General features: G+C 49.7%; 3 protein-coding genes across 6 annotated transcripts; 1 reads left to right on the forward strand and 2 right to left on the reverse strand.

Moving 5' to 3' along the window:
- Nucleotides 1-661: 661 nt before the first annotated feature.
- LOC108151503 (longitudinals lacking protein, isoforms A/B/D/L) lies at nt 662-11436 on the reverse strand. 3 transcript variants are annotated; one of them, XM_017280145.2, is made up of 7 exons: nt 11337-11436; nt 9734-10398; nt 8997-9660; nt 8628-8893; nt 8416-8524; nt 1768-2978; nt 662-1702 (listed from the first exon to the last, which is right to left on the reverse strand). In XM_017280145.2, the coding sequence occupies exons 2-7, from the start codon at nt 9902-9904 to the stop codon at nt 1256-1258; spliced, it is 2868 nt and encodes a 955-aa protein (XP_017135634.1). In that variant the 5' UTR covers nt 9905-10398; nt 11337-11436; the 3' UTR covers nt 662-1255. The 3 variants fall into 3 exon arrangements, with proteins under 3 accessions (XP_017135634.1, XP_033242763.1, XP_017135636.1); XM_033386872.1 differs by lacking the exon at nt 11337-11436 and adding an exon at nt 10689-10794; XM_017280147.2 differs by lacking the exons at nt 662-1702; nt 1768-2978 and adding an exon at nt 3124-6940 and having other exon boundaries at nt 11337-11434.
- Nucleotides 11437-11905: 469 nt separating this feature from the next.
- On the forward strand, nt 11906-15313 carry LOC108151757 (ubiquitin carboxyl-terminal hydrolase 5). 2 transcript variants are annotated; one of them, XM_017280596.2, is made up of 3 exons: nt 11906-12008; nt 12633-13160; nt 13224-15313. In XM_017280596.2, exons 2-3 carry the CDS (start codon nt 12641-12643, stop codon nt 15191-15193), a joined length of 2490 nt encoding a protein of 829 aa, XP_017136085.1. In that variant the 5' UTR covers nt 11906-12008; nt 12633-12640; the 3' UTR covers nt 15194-15313. The 2 variants fall into 2 exon arrangements, with proteins under 2 accessions (XP_017136085.1, XP_033242765.1); XM_033386874.1 differs by lacking the exon at nt 11906-12008 and having other exon boundaries at nt 12551-13160.
- Nucleotides 15314-15385: 72 nt separating this feature from the next.
- Nucleotides 15386-16885, reverse strand: LOC108151759 (alpha-1,3/1,6-mannosyltransferase ALG2). The gene is made up of 2 exons (XM_017280601.2): nt 16774-16885; nt 15386-16702 (listed from the first exon to the last, which is right to left on the reverse strand). Exon 2 carries the CDS (start codon nt 16671-16673, stop codon nt 15411-15413), a length of 1263 nt encoding a protein of 420 aa, XP_017136090.1. The 5' UTR covers nt 16674-16702; nt 16774-16885; the 3' UTR covers nt 15386-15410.
- Between the last annotated feature and the right edge of the window lie 11 nt (nt 16886-16896).

Genomic DNA, 16896 nt, shown 5'->3' on the forward strand with positions numbered 1-16896 from the left:
GTACCACCATTCAGTGATATTATCCACAGTAGGACGTTTGAATCATGAGATTCAATGGGTGTTTTGAATAAATTCAGTTAAAGTTTTATTAGAAATAAACAATGTAATGGAAGGGAGAGCTGGTTATCCTTTGTGAATGAATTTCGGATGGGCCATCAAAATGTACACATGTCGTTGCTGTTTTATTGAGAAAATCCAGAAGGGTCACAAATATATTTATTAATTTCCGTATTTTGTATGGTTTACATAGGACTTAACACACACACACAATATAAACAATCTCCATTGACTGTACATTGCACACAGTGGATCCACATCCGGATTCATATACATACATATGTATACATTTATAAAACATTTAGTAAAACAGTGTCGTCTGGGGGTGGGGAAGGGGGTCGGGGTTCATACATATATACTCGTAGACAAACGTGCGCCTGCGCAGCGGTGCCCAGGGCATAATCATCCAATAGTCTTGATGACGGAGGAGGGGGAGACATACTTAAGTATAGACCGTATAGACACAGTGGTGTGTTTGTTGTGGTTGTTTTCGGGGAGGAGTTGTTGTACTTGTGTTTGAAAACCTAATCGTTAATTTTCGAGCTTTTGAAGTCATTGGCTGCACCGCTGACAGCGTTTTAGTTTAAGTTAATGTGTTTGTTGCTTTTTGTTTGTTGTTTTTTTGTATTTGATTTCGGTTTTTTGTTTGTACAAGAACATACACATATTCATATTACATACATATACATAGGTACACACACATTTAAATATAGTTTTACAGTTAGCGATTGTTTAAAAAAGTTAGCGGGCGTGCCGCCGGCCATATATTTCCGGCCGGATGCTACAAAAAGTTTTTCGTTTTACTTACGAGTACACACAACGTCTGCGCGTGCCATTTCGCACGGCTCACAAAACAAATTTCTGGGCGCCCTTACGCGCGCTCTCTCGGACAGTCCCTTGGGTCCCGGCCACCGGACACACCTCACTCCTGGAAGGTAGGGGTCTGGTCGGGGTCGGGGCCGGGCACATTACTGTGGAACTGCTACAACAAATTAAAATTTTCGGTGCAGGACGTGTCCCGATGCCTGTGCGGCGGAACAACAAGCATCCTGCTTACAAAAAAACAAATTGACCGACGGCCGCCAAATGATCCGATGCATGGGTACGGTACACATGATCAAGATGATTCTGTGGTGGCCGTCGTGCCACAAATACAAATACGCGGGCCAACAATCAGCTGCTGCTCCCCTGGCGCAGATTATATCGATTCGGTTTTGGTGTAATGCCGAGCCGCGCCTGCGCCTGCGCCTGGGCCAGGGCCCGTCCCGCTGCCGCTGTTGCTGCTGCCGGCCGAGACATAGGGGGAGGCTTTGCCACTGCCACTGCTGCTGCCAGTGCTGCTGCTGTGCAGCTGGTTATCGTGGGCACTGCTGTTGCTGGCGCTGGCGCTGGCGCTGGCACTGGCACTGGCTCCCACGGTGGCTGCGGCTTCGTTGTTGAGCCGCTCGTGATACTCCTGGAAGCAGGGCACAATGCATAAATTCGTCTGACACTCGGGGCAATGGTATTTCGTTTTGCGTCGCAAAATACGGCCATGCCCATCGATGGTGTTCCAACAGAAGTTGCAGCCCAAGGCCGGACCCGGCCGGATGACGGGGCAATGACTAGAACGTGGATTTTCCAGGGTGATTATTTCCCTCTGGGTCTGTGAGAGAAAAGCAAACGGATGGTTATTGGGTGTGGATCTTTGATCGACAGGTGGAGACAAACCTGCGGTGAAGACACCGAACGTTGCAGTTCCTCGTTCTTAACCCGAAGCGTCGGCAAATGCTCGAACGAGCTGCTCATCGTGGTCTGGCCGGGATGTAGGTGGGAGGTCGATCCCGTGCCCGTGACAGACTTGGAATTGCGCAGCTTCGAACCGCCAGATCCGTTGGCAGCATCGCTGCCCTTCGAGTTACGCTCCACGAGCGAGTGCGAATGGGTGACAGTGGGCGAGTGCGAGTGCGAGTGGGAGTGTGGAGAGCGTCGCTCTGGCGGCGCCGTCTCCGAACTGCCCGCATATGTGGGCGAGAACGAATGCCGGCTGCTGTTGAGGCCAGCCGTCGGCGAGGTGACCACGGAAACGGCTGACACCGTCGATGACGAAACGTTGGAGCTGGCATTTGTGGGTGTGGCAGCCGTCTCACTGGACACCGGACAGGCCACCACACGGGTGGGAACCAGGTACTGCGAGGAACCGGCCGGCGGCGGTGACCCCGATGCGTAGATTGACTCGGGCAGCGAGATATGATGCGGATGGTGCAGCGGTGTGGGCGGCACATAGCCGGCATTGCTGCCGGACAGCGGATGCGAGTATTGGCGGTGCAAGGGAGCGAACGGATTGGTGCCGCCGGCCAAATTGCCGGAGGCGGAGTGCAGAGCGGACTGACGCGGCAGAAGCGGATCCGAGTGCTGCTTTATGAGATACGGCGTGCTGGACGGCACGCTGAGCAGGTGCGGGGTGGAGGGACCAAGACTAGGCGCCGGCTCAGAGGCATGCCGCTCGATTCGAGGTGGCACCGTCAGCAGGTGATGGTGCTGCGGAGGCGCCTGGTGGTGGTGGTGCTGCTGCTGGTGCGGATTCGGATGCTGGTGGTGCAGGTGATGCGAGCCCGTCGTCGAATAGTCCCTGGCGGTGGCGCTTGTGGCCCCAGCGGCATTAAACGGATCAAAGTCCAGCGTCGTGGCGGCCGTCTCCGGCGATATCTGGTTCGTCGAGGAGATACTGTCGCTGTCGCGCTTCACCCTCGGCTGTCGCGTGAGCACACGATTCCTCTTGGTCCCCATCATGACCGGCGAGCTGGCATTGTTCTCAGGATCAGTTTCGCCCAGGCCTCCGATGCTGAATAAACGCTCGAAGCTGCCGCTGCCGCCGCTGCTGCTGCTGGTGGCCACCAATGGGGGATGTGGATGATGCGGTGCATGCGCCGGACTTGGCTCTGGAAAAGAAAACGGGCACAGATGGGGGTCATATATTATCATCGATCGATTATCATGGGAGAGTAAACAGGACACAGGTGACGGGTGACAGGTGACGGGTGACGGGTGACAGGAGACAGGAGAGTGAAAATGTACGGCGGGTGGTACGTTGTAGTTTTGAAAGTTTATTCGTTTCTTGCACACATCGACTACAGTCTAGAGAATGTTTCATGTTCGTTCCATCTCGATTCGATTGCGATTCGTTTTGCGTAGTATGGTACACACATGGTATGGTATGGTGCATTGCATGCAACATGCAGCTTACGTACATACATACATATAATACAATCGTTTCGCTTATGCACTGGCGCTGGATTTTAAATAATTATATATATACTATTTAACACACAGATAACTAGGCGTAGTTATTGGTACTTTTTGCAATTGTATAGGAAACAGAGTTAGTAATACTATACTATATGTTTTTATTGTTTCTTTTCTGCTATTTTCGCGTTCTCTTTCTGTATTGTGTGTGGTGTCTGTGTCTGTTTTGTGTGGTGTGGTGTGTGTGTGTGTGTGTGTGTGTGTGTGTGTTGCTTTCTGTTGTTGTTGCTTTATGTGTGTAATAAAAGTCCATTATCAAAGTTTACTTTACTTTTTTGTATGACTTCTAACAAATCACGCTTAGTCCTTAGTATGCACTTGACACAATATATATAAAAAGATCTCTATTTAGTTACAATATGTATATGAGTCGTATTAAAAACCATACTATTCGTAGTCTAGTCGTAGTGGAATCGTATTTCTGTTTCTTTGTTTTTGTTTTTGTTTCTGTTTCGGTTTGTTTTTTTTTTTTGTTGTTTGTTTGGCCTACTATTTGCCCTTAGCTGCAGTCTCCATTTAGGATTTTCTTGGGTGGTTACGAGTTATTTGTTTAAGTTTTTGTTGCCTGTCTATTGCGAGTGTCCTGCATATGGTTCTCGGTATCTCTCGGCCGATCTTGTGTCTATATGTACATACACACATACTACTGCTACTACACTATGATACCCTATTTACAAAGGAAACTGCCCTCTAAAAAAAAAAAAAAAAAAACAAAAACAAAAAAAAAACCTACTACCGCCGCCTTTCTATGTGACTCTTATGTCGCGGATGTGACGCGTAGAGTCTTGCGGGAAAAAAAACGTTCGCCGATAATCTAGGGGTCCCAGGCCCACTTCCACTTCCACATCTACATCCACAGGAAGCCTGCTCGCTCTCCGCTTTCCGACACATTCGAAGAGTTGAAGAAATAAAAAATTGTTGGGTACATTCACAAATATAAATATATATACATATATATTGAGTGGTGTGGTACATATAAGTATATCATACATATCCGATTCTCTTACATTGCTCTTCTTCTCTCGTTCAATTTCTGTGGATCTATTTTGCTTAAAACTATTGTACGGCCCCTCGACCGAACAGATCCTCTCTCTCTCTCTCTCTCTCTGTTCCTCTGAGGGAGGGACCGACTGACGATTACGTGTGTTTCTGTGTGTGTGCTTCAAATAAAATTGATTCTTCGTCTTCCAACTGTACACAAAACGTTATATATATATATATCTTTATACCTAAGATGCTATATCGTATATATATACAATTATATAAAGATAATGAATATAGGAGTACCTAACATACTGATATTTGCTACTATAACACAAGTGCACAATTCAAAATTTCTTTAAAAACTTGGAAGAAAACTTATCTCTGATGGGCCAGGGAGCCCACCATACCCTCTCGTACCATACCGTACCGAGTGTGTGTTAAGGGATTTCCAATACAAAAGGAATCTCAAAAAAAAAAGAAAAAAATATGGATTGAACATCTCAAATGGGGCCGAATATCACCCGAATATCGACACACAGCAGGGTAGGGTAGGGTATTCGCAGAGTGTATGCTCGGCTGGCTTCTGGCACAGCACCCTATTTAGAGCTGCGCACATATCCCCTTGGGAGGCTGATACATGGGACACTTTCTGTTGCTGGTGTTTCAACGCATTTGATGTTCGGTTTAAGACTAATCAAATTGAATAATTTATATACAGTTACCATATTTTTTGTTTTACATATACATATATATATATATAGATAGAACTATAGATCTGTACTACCGATTCTTCCTTAGTTAACAATCGTAAAAATGTAAGGGGGGTGTAAAACTTTAAGATTAAGGAATTACGTTCTAAGACAATTATTACAAGTGCGGCCGTGGGGGGCTGTCGTTGTCTCCCTGCTCCGCTCCGTTCCAATCCGTGCCGTTCCGCTGTGCCTCTGCCCCTGCGTTCATCTCAGCTCAGCTCAGCGCAGTGTGCAGTGCATCCTCCGGTGGGTTCCCGCGGACTCCAGATCAACATCCAACGCCGACATTATGATATTGCCACTCTGCCGTTTAATCGGGCTGCTACATAATATGTACACTATGGGTTTATGCTGCCATTTCTCTAATACCTGTATTGTATCGATTTTAGGGGAGGGGGGGGAGATGGGTATTCCTCTGTCCCTTATGCTCTTCTTTTATGGTTTGTCCATGTATTGCAGGCCGGTGTTGACCAGTGGCCCAAGCGTACTGCTCACCGTTGCCACTGGGGGGCCCGCCACCGTTACGAAATTATTGATCAGAAAGCTATGGGCCATGCCCATGGCCGAAACAGAGACGGGTACTGGAACGGGCATCGACATTGCTGATATGCTCATTGTTTCGGGTGGCTCGCTGGCGGCCATAACAGCGGCTGCCTGCAGCAGGGTATGTGGCCCTGCCCCTGCTGCTCCGGCTGCTGCTGCTGTGGCCCCCATATGACTCGAAATCGTATTCTATATTGAGTTAAAGTTAATACTCTGTAGATTCATTGCAGTGGTCGGATTGACGTTGATGGTGCCCGCACCCGTTCCTGCTGCTCCCGCCCCGGCGCCTGTGGCGTCGATGTACCGCTGCCGAGACATGGTGTGTACATTTCCCGGCGAGTCCATGTAGCGTGCGTCGAAGAGGCTCATCACGCCGATGGCCGGATGGGAGTTGCCGCCGCTGGGCAAGGTGCCCGCACTGCTGCCGATGCTGCCGTGGTGGGGTGTGCACATCAGGGAAGGTGTCGGGGTCTCTGCCTGTGGTGGGATCTGCATGTTGAGCGTTTCGTTTGCTGTGTCGTCGCCCGGATTTGTTGACGGTGTTGGAGACGGCGAGAGGTTCGGCTCCTGCTTGACCACACGCGCCTTTATGCTCGGCCGCGACACCGGGTAGCCACGCTTCTTGTACTCGAGCCACAGAGTCCGATTGTTCACGCCGTACAATCGGGCCGCCTTACAGAAGCCAATTCCACCCGTGCGAACCGCCTCCAGAGCCCTTATAAAGTTCTCGTCGCCTTGTGGATTCACTGATCGCTTGCGCTTCACCACCTGGCTCGCCGCTCCACTGCTGTTGCCGCCGCCACCGCCGCTGCCTGTGCCTGTACTTGCTCCCCCTGCGCCTGCGGCGGTCACTCCAGAATGCACCGGCGACTGTGTGGGCGTGGGGCCCTGACTGTAGACAGACTGGACCATGTTGGACTCGTTGGGTGAGGTGGGCGAGAGGTTCTGGGCCGCCGTCGCATATCCGCTGACTAGGTTGTTGACGGTTATGATCTGGGAGGAGTACGCCTGACCGGAGGCGGCCGCCGCCGCCTGCTCCTGCTGCTGCTGTTGCTGCTGCTGCTGGTAGTGCAGTTGCTGCAGATGCTGCTGCTGCTGGGTGGCCTGCTGCTGTGCCTCGTGCTGCTGCTGCTGACGCTGCTCGTTGGTGCCACCACCGCCTACGTTGCCGCCGCCGGCGCTACTATTCGCACTGCTCTGATTGCCGGCACCGCCGCCGCCACCGCCACCGCCACCGCTGCCATTCCCAATCAGGTTGGACTGGCAGGCGGGCAGGGAAAAGCGCGGATAGTTTGAATCGACAACTGTCCATTGCAGACCTGGGAAGGGGAGAGAGAGACAGCGTATGAAAGATTTGTTTTGTCTGGGGGGTTCGGTTCGTTCTGGTTGTGGGGGGATAACTTTTCGAATTGAAATAGAAAATCACGCCTGAATATCTCATCTAGTTCGGGGCATTCCCTGCCCATGGGACAGGACGGGATCTGCTCTTAATCTGAATCTGAGTTTGAGTCTTAGATAGGAGGAGGGTCATGGGTCATGGGGCATGGGCATAGGATATACAGTAGTTAGGGCAAAGATTTCTATGGCCAAAATTGACAAAAAAAAATTCCCAAAAATACAAATCAAAATGGAAAGAATAAACCATTCAACAAATCAAAATGGGTTAAATATCGAGTTTTAGATAGATTTCTAATCGCTTTATTTAGTTTGTTTTTGTTTTTGGACTCTGTGGCTAGCTCTCTCCCATTCCCAAGTTTCAGGCAGGATTCAGTTTTTTTTGGAACACAATCAAATACACACACAATAATAGGTTTTAAACATAGCAAATGCGGCACGGCACGGCACGGCACGCACGATCACAGCTACAGTTACAGATACAGATACGTTATATATCGTTGCACTTTCACTTAGTCGGTAAGCAATGAATCATAATCAGTAATCGAATCGAATCAGAGATCAGATAGTCGGTACTCAATGTATTGTATGCTATAGTTCTCATATATTGTATATATTCAGCCTTAGCTCTAGCGTTATTTCTCCGAGTGCTGTGCTGTGCTGTGTACTGAAAATGGTTTTGGAAATGGTCGATGGATGGTTGCACAGTTCGTGTGTGTAATGATCGTGTGAGATATGATCGTGAGGAACGTCAAATGGGTGGAGCGAGAGAGCGAGAGCGAGAGAGACAGATAGAGAGAGTGATCCTAAGCCAGTCCTCCAAGACTGTGTCCCCATTTGAATAATATCCCATTTCTTAATGCCCCTATTCGACTGGAGGGAGTGTAAATTCCCCATAAGTGAATGGACGCATTCGACACGAGCAAAGACCATTCGCCAGGAGCGAGAAATAATCCAGTTGTAGGGCATCGGAAGGAATATTGTACTGCATCTCAGCATCCCAGTGGAACCGAAATCTTCCGCGAATGGGTATGCGCTCCAATCGAAACTGTGGTATAACATAATCCAGTTTCTAGTTGCAGAAAATAACCCATTCACATTAATGCGATTCAATATTTAATGCAGAGTTAATCTTTGCGAACACAGTCCACTATACATATGTCCCACCGTTCTACCGTTCTATGATTGCTTCGGTTCTGTCAGTGTCCATTCGAGTCGGGGATTCTGGGTGTCTGTGTGCGTGTGTCAAAAGTACGAAATAATGATGGTAAGGAAAATAAACAAACGATAAACCATGGGAACCTTAAACCCTGCTGCAAAACCCGATGAATCATGAGCTGCTGCCATGAAAGGATGATGGAGAAGTGTGTGGGCGGCGCGGCACTGAGTGTGAACTTACCCGAGTGCGAGGACTGAGAGTTTGGCGCATCGTGCTCAGATGGTGTGGTGGCGCCGGAAATGTCCAGGGGCATCGTTTGGTTCACTCCGCCGATATCCACCTCGGGCTTCTGCATTGGCCAACAGCAGCACAAGAGAAAAGAAATTCAAAATTAGTAAGATTGCAAAAGGGGCGAAAGGGCGGAAAGGGGGCAACGTGACCAATTTCATTACAATTTGCATATGTAAGTGTCCGTGTCCGTCGTCCAGGTCCGAGTCCTGCGGCTGTTGGTCCAGCTCGCTGCTCGCCGACTCCTTCAGCAGCTTGGCCGAGTGTAGTGAATGGCCCGCGAGACTGCCCAATGCAGCCGCCGTATTGGCCGCCCCGCCAAAGGACATTTGGCTCATTTGGGCGAGACTGAGGCCCGCATTGCCAGCGGCACTCCCGGCATCCAAAGAACTGTTGTGCTGCTCCTCTGCATTGTTGCGTTCGCCAGAGCCTACAGCATATGGGAATTGGATTGGAAATGGTTAGTCTCTCATGTCAGACTCCAAAGGACTGCAGGAACTCTTGCGACGATGCTTTACCCAACTCACACTCACCGTTATTCGAGGATTTGCGCAGCCTCTTGCGCCGCGTGGCCGGCGATGTGCCAGCGCTCAGCGGCGAGGGGGTTCGTCTCATCTGATGGTGATGCGTCTGCGGCGCCTGCGTCTGTCCGCCCTGCTGCTGTTGCTGCTGCTGCTGCTGATGTTGGTGGTGATGATGATGGTGTTGCTGCTGCTGTTGCTGGGCCTGCTGCTGTTGTTGCTGCTGCTGTTGGAGCTGGTGCTGCTGCTGCTGCTGGTGGTGATGATGCTGCTGCTGTTGCTGGGCCTGCTGTTGTTGCTGTTGCTGCTGTTGGAACTGTTGCGCCTCGCTGCTGCTCCACAGCGAATCGCCCACACTGCTGCCACTGGCAGCACCTAGGCTGCCCGCAGAGGTACCTCCTGCTCCCGCCACACCAGAGCCGGCGCCACCCACCAGCTCAGTGCCGTCGCTCGATGATTTGCTGTCCGATTTGGTGAGATTGGCCGGGTCCGTGGGCATCTCGGCCAGGCCCTTGATCTTGAGCATCTCGGCCGTCTTAAGTATGTGCGGTAGCTGCTCCTGCGACACGTTCACCTCCCCGTAATACATAAAGTCCACCATCGTCTTGAGATCATCATATTGAACGTCTTTCAGTATAACGATCGGATGCTGGCACGGATTCGTCGTGAACAGGGCCTAAATCAGAGAAGAAATGAAGTCAGAGCTTAGCTCATTTTTCGGGGCACCCAAGGAATAAACGCCTATTCACCTGAAAGTACGAGCTGCATGCAGACAGTACTATTTTATGGGCCTGCAGCTGGCGCCCCTCGGCAGCCAGCGTGACATCCACCAGGGTGCCATTGTGCAGCAGCGAGGAGCACACCGATATGAAGTTCGGCTGGTGATTGTTCCACCGCAGGCAGAACTGTTGCACAGACATGGTAAACGCTTTGCAATCTCCAATCTCTACCTATCTACCGCACCGCCGAATACCTGCGTCACTGCGCGGCAAACAACAGTGAAGAGGAGCGCTGCCCGCGGCCGATGGCCACAAGAGTCTCCGCCACTTTTCGCCTCTGTCTGTCTGCTTCCTATCTGTTTTGGTTGTCGTGTGGGCACCGACAGCAACAATTCACACTGATAACACCTTTTTATCGCCGTGAGCTACCGCTCTTTATTGATTTTTTTTTTTTTTTTTTTAATATTTTTATATTGTCTTTTGTGATGTTTTCTGTTATGCTGCTGCTGCTTCTGCTCGTTCCGTTGTTTTCTTCGTTGCTTTCTTTAATTAAAATTTATGTACAATATTCTTTTCGGGGCGCCCTACGTGTACATGTGTGTTTCAGTGTGTGTGTGTGTGTATATATCGTGTTCTGGCGCTCGGGGGTCGGGGTGGTGGGTTTATAGCTTCTATGCCGCACGCATCGTACATCACTAAAATGGAAAGAAGAGCAAATGCCACAAATAAATTATCTGGACTCCAATCTCCGATCGTTTTTCACAAAAGCTTTTCCCCCAAACTGCTGAAATTTTCATCAACTTTGTTGTGTTTTCTCTCCCTTGTCCGTTGTCTGCCCGCCCGCGCTCTCTTTTCGTCGTCGTTCTGGCACCTTCCTGCTCTGCGTTTCTGTGTATCACAGCTGCGCCGCGCTGCGCTCGCACGCTCGTATGTAATTATACAGTCGCGAAAACGAAGGAAAAACCAACCCAATCCCAGTGTGTACTTGTTGTTGTTGGTGTTGTTGCTTTTGCTTTTGCCTGGCTCTTCTGCCGAAAAGTTTTATTTTTGATAAATCCGAGAAACGTAACGAAACCGAATAGCTTTGGGGTCTGTTGCTGTGGCGCAGACCTTGAATTTTCTTCGATTCTTATGACGTAATTAGCGCGTCCGCTCCGCCTCGCCTGGCCCCCTCTTCATCTCACCCACACAGCGACCCGATGTACTAATCGCTGCCTCCGCTTCGTTTAGACATCGTATCGATATTTTCAGAGGCATTTATTTATGTGGTGTCGCGCGTTATTTTAGATATACAATTTATACACAAACCCAATGACTACCACATGTTTTCCACTTTCTTTACCCGAGTACTTTGGGGTTTTTTAATCGAGTTTTCTATGCTGTGGGGTTTGTGGTAGGTTTTTTTGTATTATTTTGCAGAAAAGAAAACAGAGACGGCGAGGTAGAAAGTCCAAAAACAAAATGGCGCGCGCCTTTACCAAAATTATGCGCGTGCAAAACGGTCTAAAAGCATTTAAACACTATATATCTTTACTGATTTCGCTTCACCATTAGATGATTTATTTGTGTGTACAATTTTTACACCGTTTTCCTTTATATTTGTTTACGAAAAATTAACTTGAAATTTTCTTACGTTTTCTTTCTTGCTCTTGACAGCAGTGTGACCGCGGATTTATCGTTAAGATATACGGTCTGGCCCTCAGAAATATACAGAAATATACCGTCTAATTTTCAAAATATACCGTAAATATACTGATGATTTTTCGTATTCCATCAAATTGTTCGATTTTGATATTTGGTGGAATATTACTGGAAGGATAGGATTTCCAGTCCTGAACACAACATTTTATCCGATTCACGAATCAATTTCGTACAAGATTGGCTAATTTTAAGGACTTAATTTTATTGGATTGTTTTTAAAATACGGTTTTACAGAAATTTGTGATGGGAATAACTCCACAAAGATCCCATCAAAAGAGAGGAAATCCCAACAAAATATACCGTCTGAATTTCAAAATATACCGTAAATATACTGCTGAAAATGCTCATACGTTGCTTGAGATGGAGTGTAAAAATATTCCGCTCCATGTGATGCGTTGCTTTTGGCATATATCGATATGTACGCATGGAAATTATTAATCATCGGCACTATCATATGAAATCCATCATTGAGTAAGTTGTGCCTGGTGAACGCGCCCATTCTTAGAATTGAAACATTTGTATTCATAAATATATTTTTTTTGAGTATATATTTCTCTGAGAAAATTCGCTCACAGATTCTTTTGGAAACTGGCAATCGATAATTGTATGAGATTGACTTTGAAGTACCATACCGTAAAATAACAACAATAATTCAAATATGAGGATTCATGCAGTGAAACACGATTTGATATGGAAAAAATTAAAGAAACCGTCATATTGAAGTTTCTGGAATTTTAATGTTTTTTCAATACGATCTAATTTTGCTGAACAAATCTGTGTTTAGTCGTTCGCAGAATTTTGCAAGGTCATACTGTTAATTGTCAGTTGGAACTGATTCAATTGCACTGGTTCCTTAGGTGACTCGCGAAATTTGTTGTTGCACTTTCTTTAGGGATGTGAAGACATCGATCATTTCTCCCGTCATATTATCGAACATGAACCAAAATACAATACATGCGAGCACTTAAAAGTAGTTAATGTTTTAGAAAATTAAAATAAAGCTGAGATCTAGATAGCTAGTAATATTCAACGGAATATCAAAATCGAAGAATATGTAAAATATAACTTGAATTCGTCAGTATATTTTCGTAAATTTCTAAGGTCGGACGGTATATTTAAACGATAAGTCCGCGGTAACGGTCACACTGCATCCCTAGGCAGCAGCGGCAGCTGGGAAAAATTCTCAATAAATCATAAAAATATTTAGCGAATACAGAAATATTTCCAGATTTAATCATGGAGGAACTTCGCAAGCATTTATCAAAGGTCAACGTGATCTGCGCCTCAGGCGCCAGCTCTCCGCCAGTGTACAAAGACGAGTGCGTCTATTCATACGACAACCCAGAGACGCCCACCGGCCTATACGTGTGCCTGCACAGTTTCCTGGGCTTTGGCGAGGCTCATGTGCGCGAATATGCCAGTAAGACTGGCAACGCGGTCTTCCTGCACATCAAGCGTGAGAAGACGCTGAAAAAGGACGAGAGCGCAGAACAGGAGAAAAAGGAAGCCGCTGCCGAAGCCCCGCCAGAGAGTAAGATCACTCGCCTGGCCATTGGGGTGGACGGCGGCTACAATGAGACTGATTTGGCCAAAAAGTATGAGATTAAGGACACCTACAGCATTGTGGTTGCTCCCGAGTTGGACAAGAAGCTGCCCTATCCCGATCCCGAGCTGCCCATTCGCGTGTCTCAGGCAATCGAAGGCATTCTGGCAGCGGACTCGGCAATTTCCAAGCTGGAGAAGGCCACGCTGATGGGTGAGTGTGTGTTTTTGCTAGACGTTTTCCTGACGAGCAGAATCTTCCTTTTCGTTTTTGTAGGCACATGGGATGGTGAGGTCCGTCAGGCATCCAAGTATGCAGAAAACCTCGTGCAGCTAAATAACGGCAAGAGGATTCCGCCATCCGGTTGGCAGTGTGAGAAGTGCGATTTGACCAGCAATCTCTGGCTGAATCTAACCGACGGCTCAATACTCTGCGGCCGCAAGTTCTTTGATGGCAGCGGTGGCAACGATCACGCTGTGGAGTACTATCGCGTGACCAACTATCCGCTGGCCGTCAAGCTGGGCACCATCACCGCCGACGGCAAGTCCGATGTGTTCTCCTACCCGGAGGACGACATGGTCATCGATCCGCACCTGGAGAAGCATCTCTCCCACTTTGGCATCAATATGGCGGCCATGAAGAAGAGCGAGAAATCGATGGTCGAGCTGGAGCTGGAAATAAACCAGCGCATCGGCGAATGGTCGGCCCTGACCGAGAGCGATAGTGAGCTGCAGCCTATGGCCGGACCGGGATACACAGGAATGCGGAATTTGGGCAATAGCTGCTACATCAACAGCGTGATGCAGGTGCTCTTTGTCATTCCTGACTTCCAGGAGCGTTTTGTCGGCACCGGGGCTGAGCGCTACTTTAGTGAGTTCCCCAGCGATCCGGCGAACGACTTCAACATACAGATGGCCAAGCTGGGCAACGGCCTCCAGTCGGGCAAGTACAGCAGCATCGTCGAGAACACACTGGACACGGATAACTTGTCGGGCATATCGCCGGCCATGTTCAAAAACATTGTAGGCAAGAACCATCCGGAGTTCAGTACCAAGCAGCAGCAGGATGCCAACGACTTCTATCTGCATTTGCTTACGATGCTCGATCGCAATTCGCGCAATCAATCGAATCCGGCGGATGCCCTGAAGTTCCTGTTGGAGGATCGCGTGGAGTGCCTGGCAAGCCGCAAGGTCAAGTACAAGAAGCGCGAGGAGTACAGCTTCCGGCTGCCCATACCGCTGGAGAAGGCCACCAATCTGGATGAGGTCAGGGAGTATCAGGAGCGGGACCAGGCAGCCCGCGAGAGCGGACAGCGTCTCGTCGATCGAGACATTGTCCGTCACAAGGTGCCGCTGCGGGCCTGCCTGGAGCGCTTCTTCGGCACGGAGCTCATCGAGCAGTTCTACTCGACGGCCATCAATGGCAAAACGAACGCAGAGAAGACCACACGCATGGCCACCATGCCCGACTTCCTCATGATCCATCTGGGAAAGTTCACGCTGGGCGACGACTGGGTGCCCAAGAAGCTGGACGTCTCCGTGGACATGCCCGACGATCTGGATCTGAGCGGCTGGAAGTCCACCGGCGGTGGCCTACAGCCTGGTGAGGAGCCACTGCCCGAACCGGCCGCCGAGCAGCCAAAGTTCACGTTCGACGAGGCGGTCATGTCGGAGCTGCTAAATATGGGCTTTCCCCATGAGGCCTGCAAGCGGGCCTGTTTCCACACCAAGAACAGTGGCCTGGAGGCCGCCTCCAACTGGCTAATGGAGCACATTGCCGACGAGGACATCTCCGATCCGTTCGAGGTGCCCAACAATAGCATCGGCGACTGCGCGAGCGAGCAGTTTATGGCCAATCCGGAAAGCCTGGCTATGCTCATGAGCATGGGATTCGATGAACGCCAGGCCGTGGCCGCCCTCAAGGCCACCGATGGGAATGTGGAGCGTGCCACAGACTGGATCTTCTCGCATGCCGACAGCATCCCCATGGACGAGACCCCGGCCGTGGCAACTCCGCCGACCTCTGCTCCTTCCACTTCTGCCGCCGCCAACTATCGTGACGGCACGGGCAAGTACAAGCTGGTGGCTTTCATCTCGCACATGGGCACCTCGGCCCAGGTGGGCCACTATGTCTGCCACATCCGGAAGAACGGCGAGTGGGTCATCTACAACGACACCAAGGTGGCCAAGTCACAGAATCCACCCAAGGATCTCGGCTACTTGTATCTGTACATGCGCGATGAGTAGTAGTCCGAGCCCGTGGTCTGATCTCATCCCAAATTAAAAGTCCTCCCTAAATCACTAAATAAAAACTATTATATACACCCCCAAAGGCAACTCCGAAATAAAGAATAAACCTACATTAAATGGTAGCGAGAATTGCATCAGGAATAGGTTACAGGTTGCAGGTCGCCCCCAATCCCCACTAACCAATGCGACTCAGGATTGCAGATTGCCTGGAATTTTAATCAAGTTTCTTCCGGGAGGGGGGCACTAGATCTTGGACAATGCCATTCAAACGGTCCGCGAATGCCTCGAAGGAGAACTTTTGCTGCACCCTCTTATGGCCCTGATCGCCCATCTTCAGGCGCAGCGGTTCGTCGCGAAACAACTGGCACATGGCGCCGCCAAAGCTCTTCGCCTGCTTCTCGCAGAGGAAGCCCGTGGAAGTGTGCACCACAGTCTCCGTGGGCCCGCCGCTGTTGAGGGCCACCACCGGCTTGGAGAAATACATGCCCTCCAAGGGGACGATGCCAAAGTGCTCGTTCTCTGGGGTGTAGAGCAGACAGTGGGCGGCATACAGCAGGCGACACTTCTCCTCGTCCGTGGGTGAGCGCAGCAGTATGACATGTTCTTGGAGGTGCAGCTCGGTGGTCAGTTGTTCCAGCTCTGCGTAGTGCTCGACATTCTCGAGACAGCGCGTGTCATAGCCGCCGGCGATGATCAGGCGACAGCGCTTGAAATCCGCCGATGAGAGCATGTCTCCCATAAGACGCAGCGACTTCAATGCTAGAGCGTGGTTTTTCTTTCTTTCGTAGCGATTGATGTCCAGATAGATGAAGGCGTTTCGCGGCACCCGCGGATGCACGGTCTCTTCCAAGAGGGTGGAGCGCTGCTGTAGCTTCTGTTCCATCTGGTCGAAGTATTGCGTGTGAATGGAGGGGTAGAGAACGTCGGGTACGGTTCGCAGCCGTCGGAATGTGTCCTGGAATACGCGTAGCGTGAACTTGGAATTGACCAGCACCTTGTCCGCCAGGCCAACAGTGTGCTCCTCCAGCCAGTTGATGGGAGCGCGATACACGCGCTTCAGCAGGCCCTCCCTGGCGCTGAGCAGCTGGTCCGGAAAGTGACAGTAGAAGAGCACTCGCGGCCGGTGACGGGCCAGACGCAAGACAGGCACACAGACGGATATCAGATCGCAGAACACCACATCCACCTGCTCGCGCTGAGGCATAAAGAAGCTGGCATAGAAGGCGGCATATAGCATGCGGATGTAAGCGCAGAAGGCATAGAACCGCCCAAAGAGCTTCCGTGGCAGCCAGTCGCCCACGACCTGAACGGGAAAGCTCCCATCGGCGGTCTCCTTGAAGCAGTGGGTGCTGTCATGGTGATTGGTCAGGAAGCTGACCTCATGACCGCGCTCCTTGAGGGCCAGGGCGGCGTCCACAACCAACCGCTCGGCTCCCCCAATACCCAAATCGGGATGAAGAAACAAAATACGAACCATTTTTCGGCTCTCAAAACAGAAGAGAATATCTGTAAGAGGGAAATGGAGGAGAGTTTTTATTTAAAGTTCAAGTTGAAGGGGAAAGAGTGGTTCTACATACACTTTGTGTCAGAATATTTGCATTTCTGTTGCAATTTATAAACCTTTTTAATTAAATATTTGTTTTGCTTGTGACTCTATTTGCTAGGGATGGGACGACGGCGATTCTAGCGATTGCGTTGCG

The sequence above is a fragment of the Drosophila miranda genome, chromosome XR, assembly GCF_003369915.1.
Source record: "Drosophila miranda strain MSH22 chromosome XR, D.miranda_PacBio2.1, whole genome shotgun sequence".
NCBI classification, from domain to species: Eukaryota; Metazoa; Arthropoda; class Insecta; order Diptera; family Drosophilidae; genus Drosophila; species Drosophila miranda.

Excerpts from the sequence above, each read along its gene's own strand:
- LOC108151757 (XM_017280596.2), top strand. The coding sequence starts at position 12,641 with ATGGAGGAACTTCGCAAGCATTTATCAAAGGTCAACGTGATCTGCGCC. Across the intron at positions 13,161-13,223 it reads GGAGAAGGCCACGCTGATGG|GCACATGGGATGGTGAGGTC; the intron begins GTGAGTGTGTGT and ends TCGTTTTTGTAG.
- LOC108151503 (XM_017280145.2), bottom strand. The coding sequence starts at position 9,904 with ATGTCTGTGCAACAGTTCTGCCTGCGGTGGAACAATCACCAGCCGAAC. Across the intron at positions 8,894-8,996 it reads GCGCAAATCCTCGAATAACG|GCTCTGGCGAACGCAACAAT; the intron begins GTGAGTGTGAGT and ends CATATGCTGTAG. Across the intron at positions 8,525-8,627 it reads GACACTTACATATGCAAATT|AAGCCCGAGGTGGATATCGG; the intron begins GTAATGAAATTG and ends TGGCCAATGCAG.
- LOC108151759 (XM_017280601.2), bottom strand. The coding sequence starts at position 16,673 with ATGGTTCGTATTTTGTTTCTTCATCCCGATTTGGGTATTGGGGGAGCC.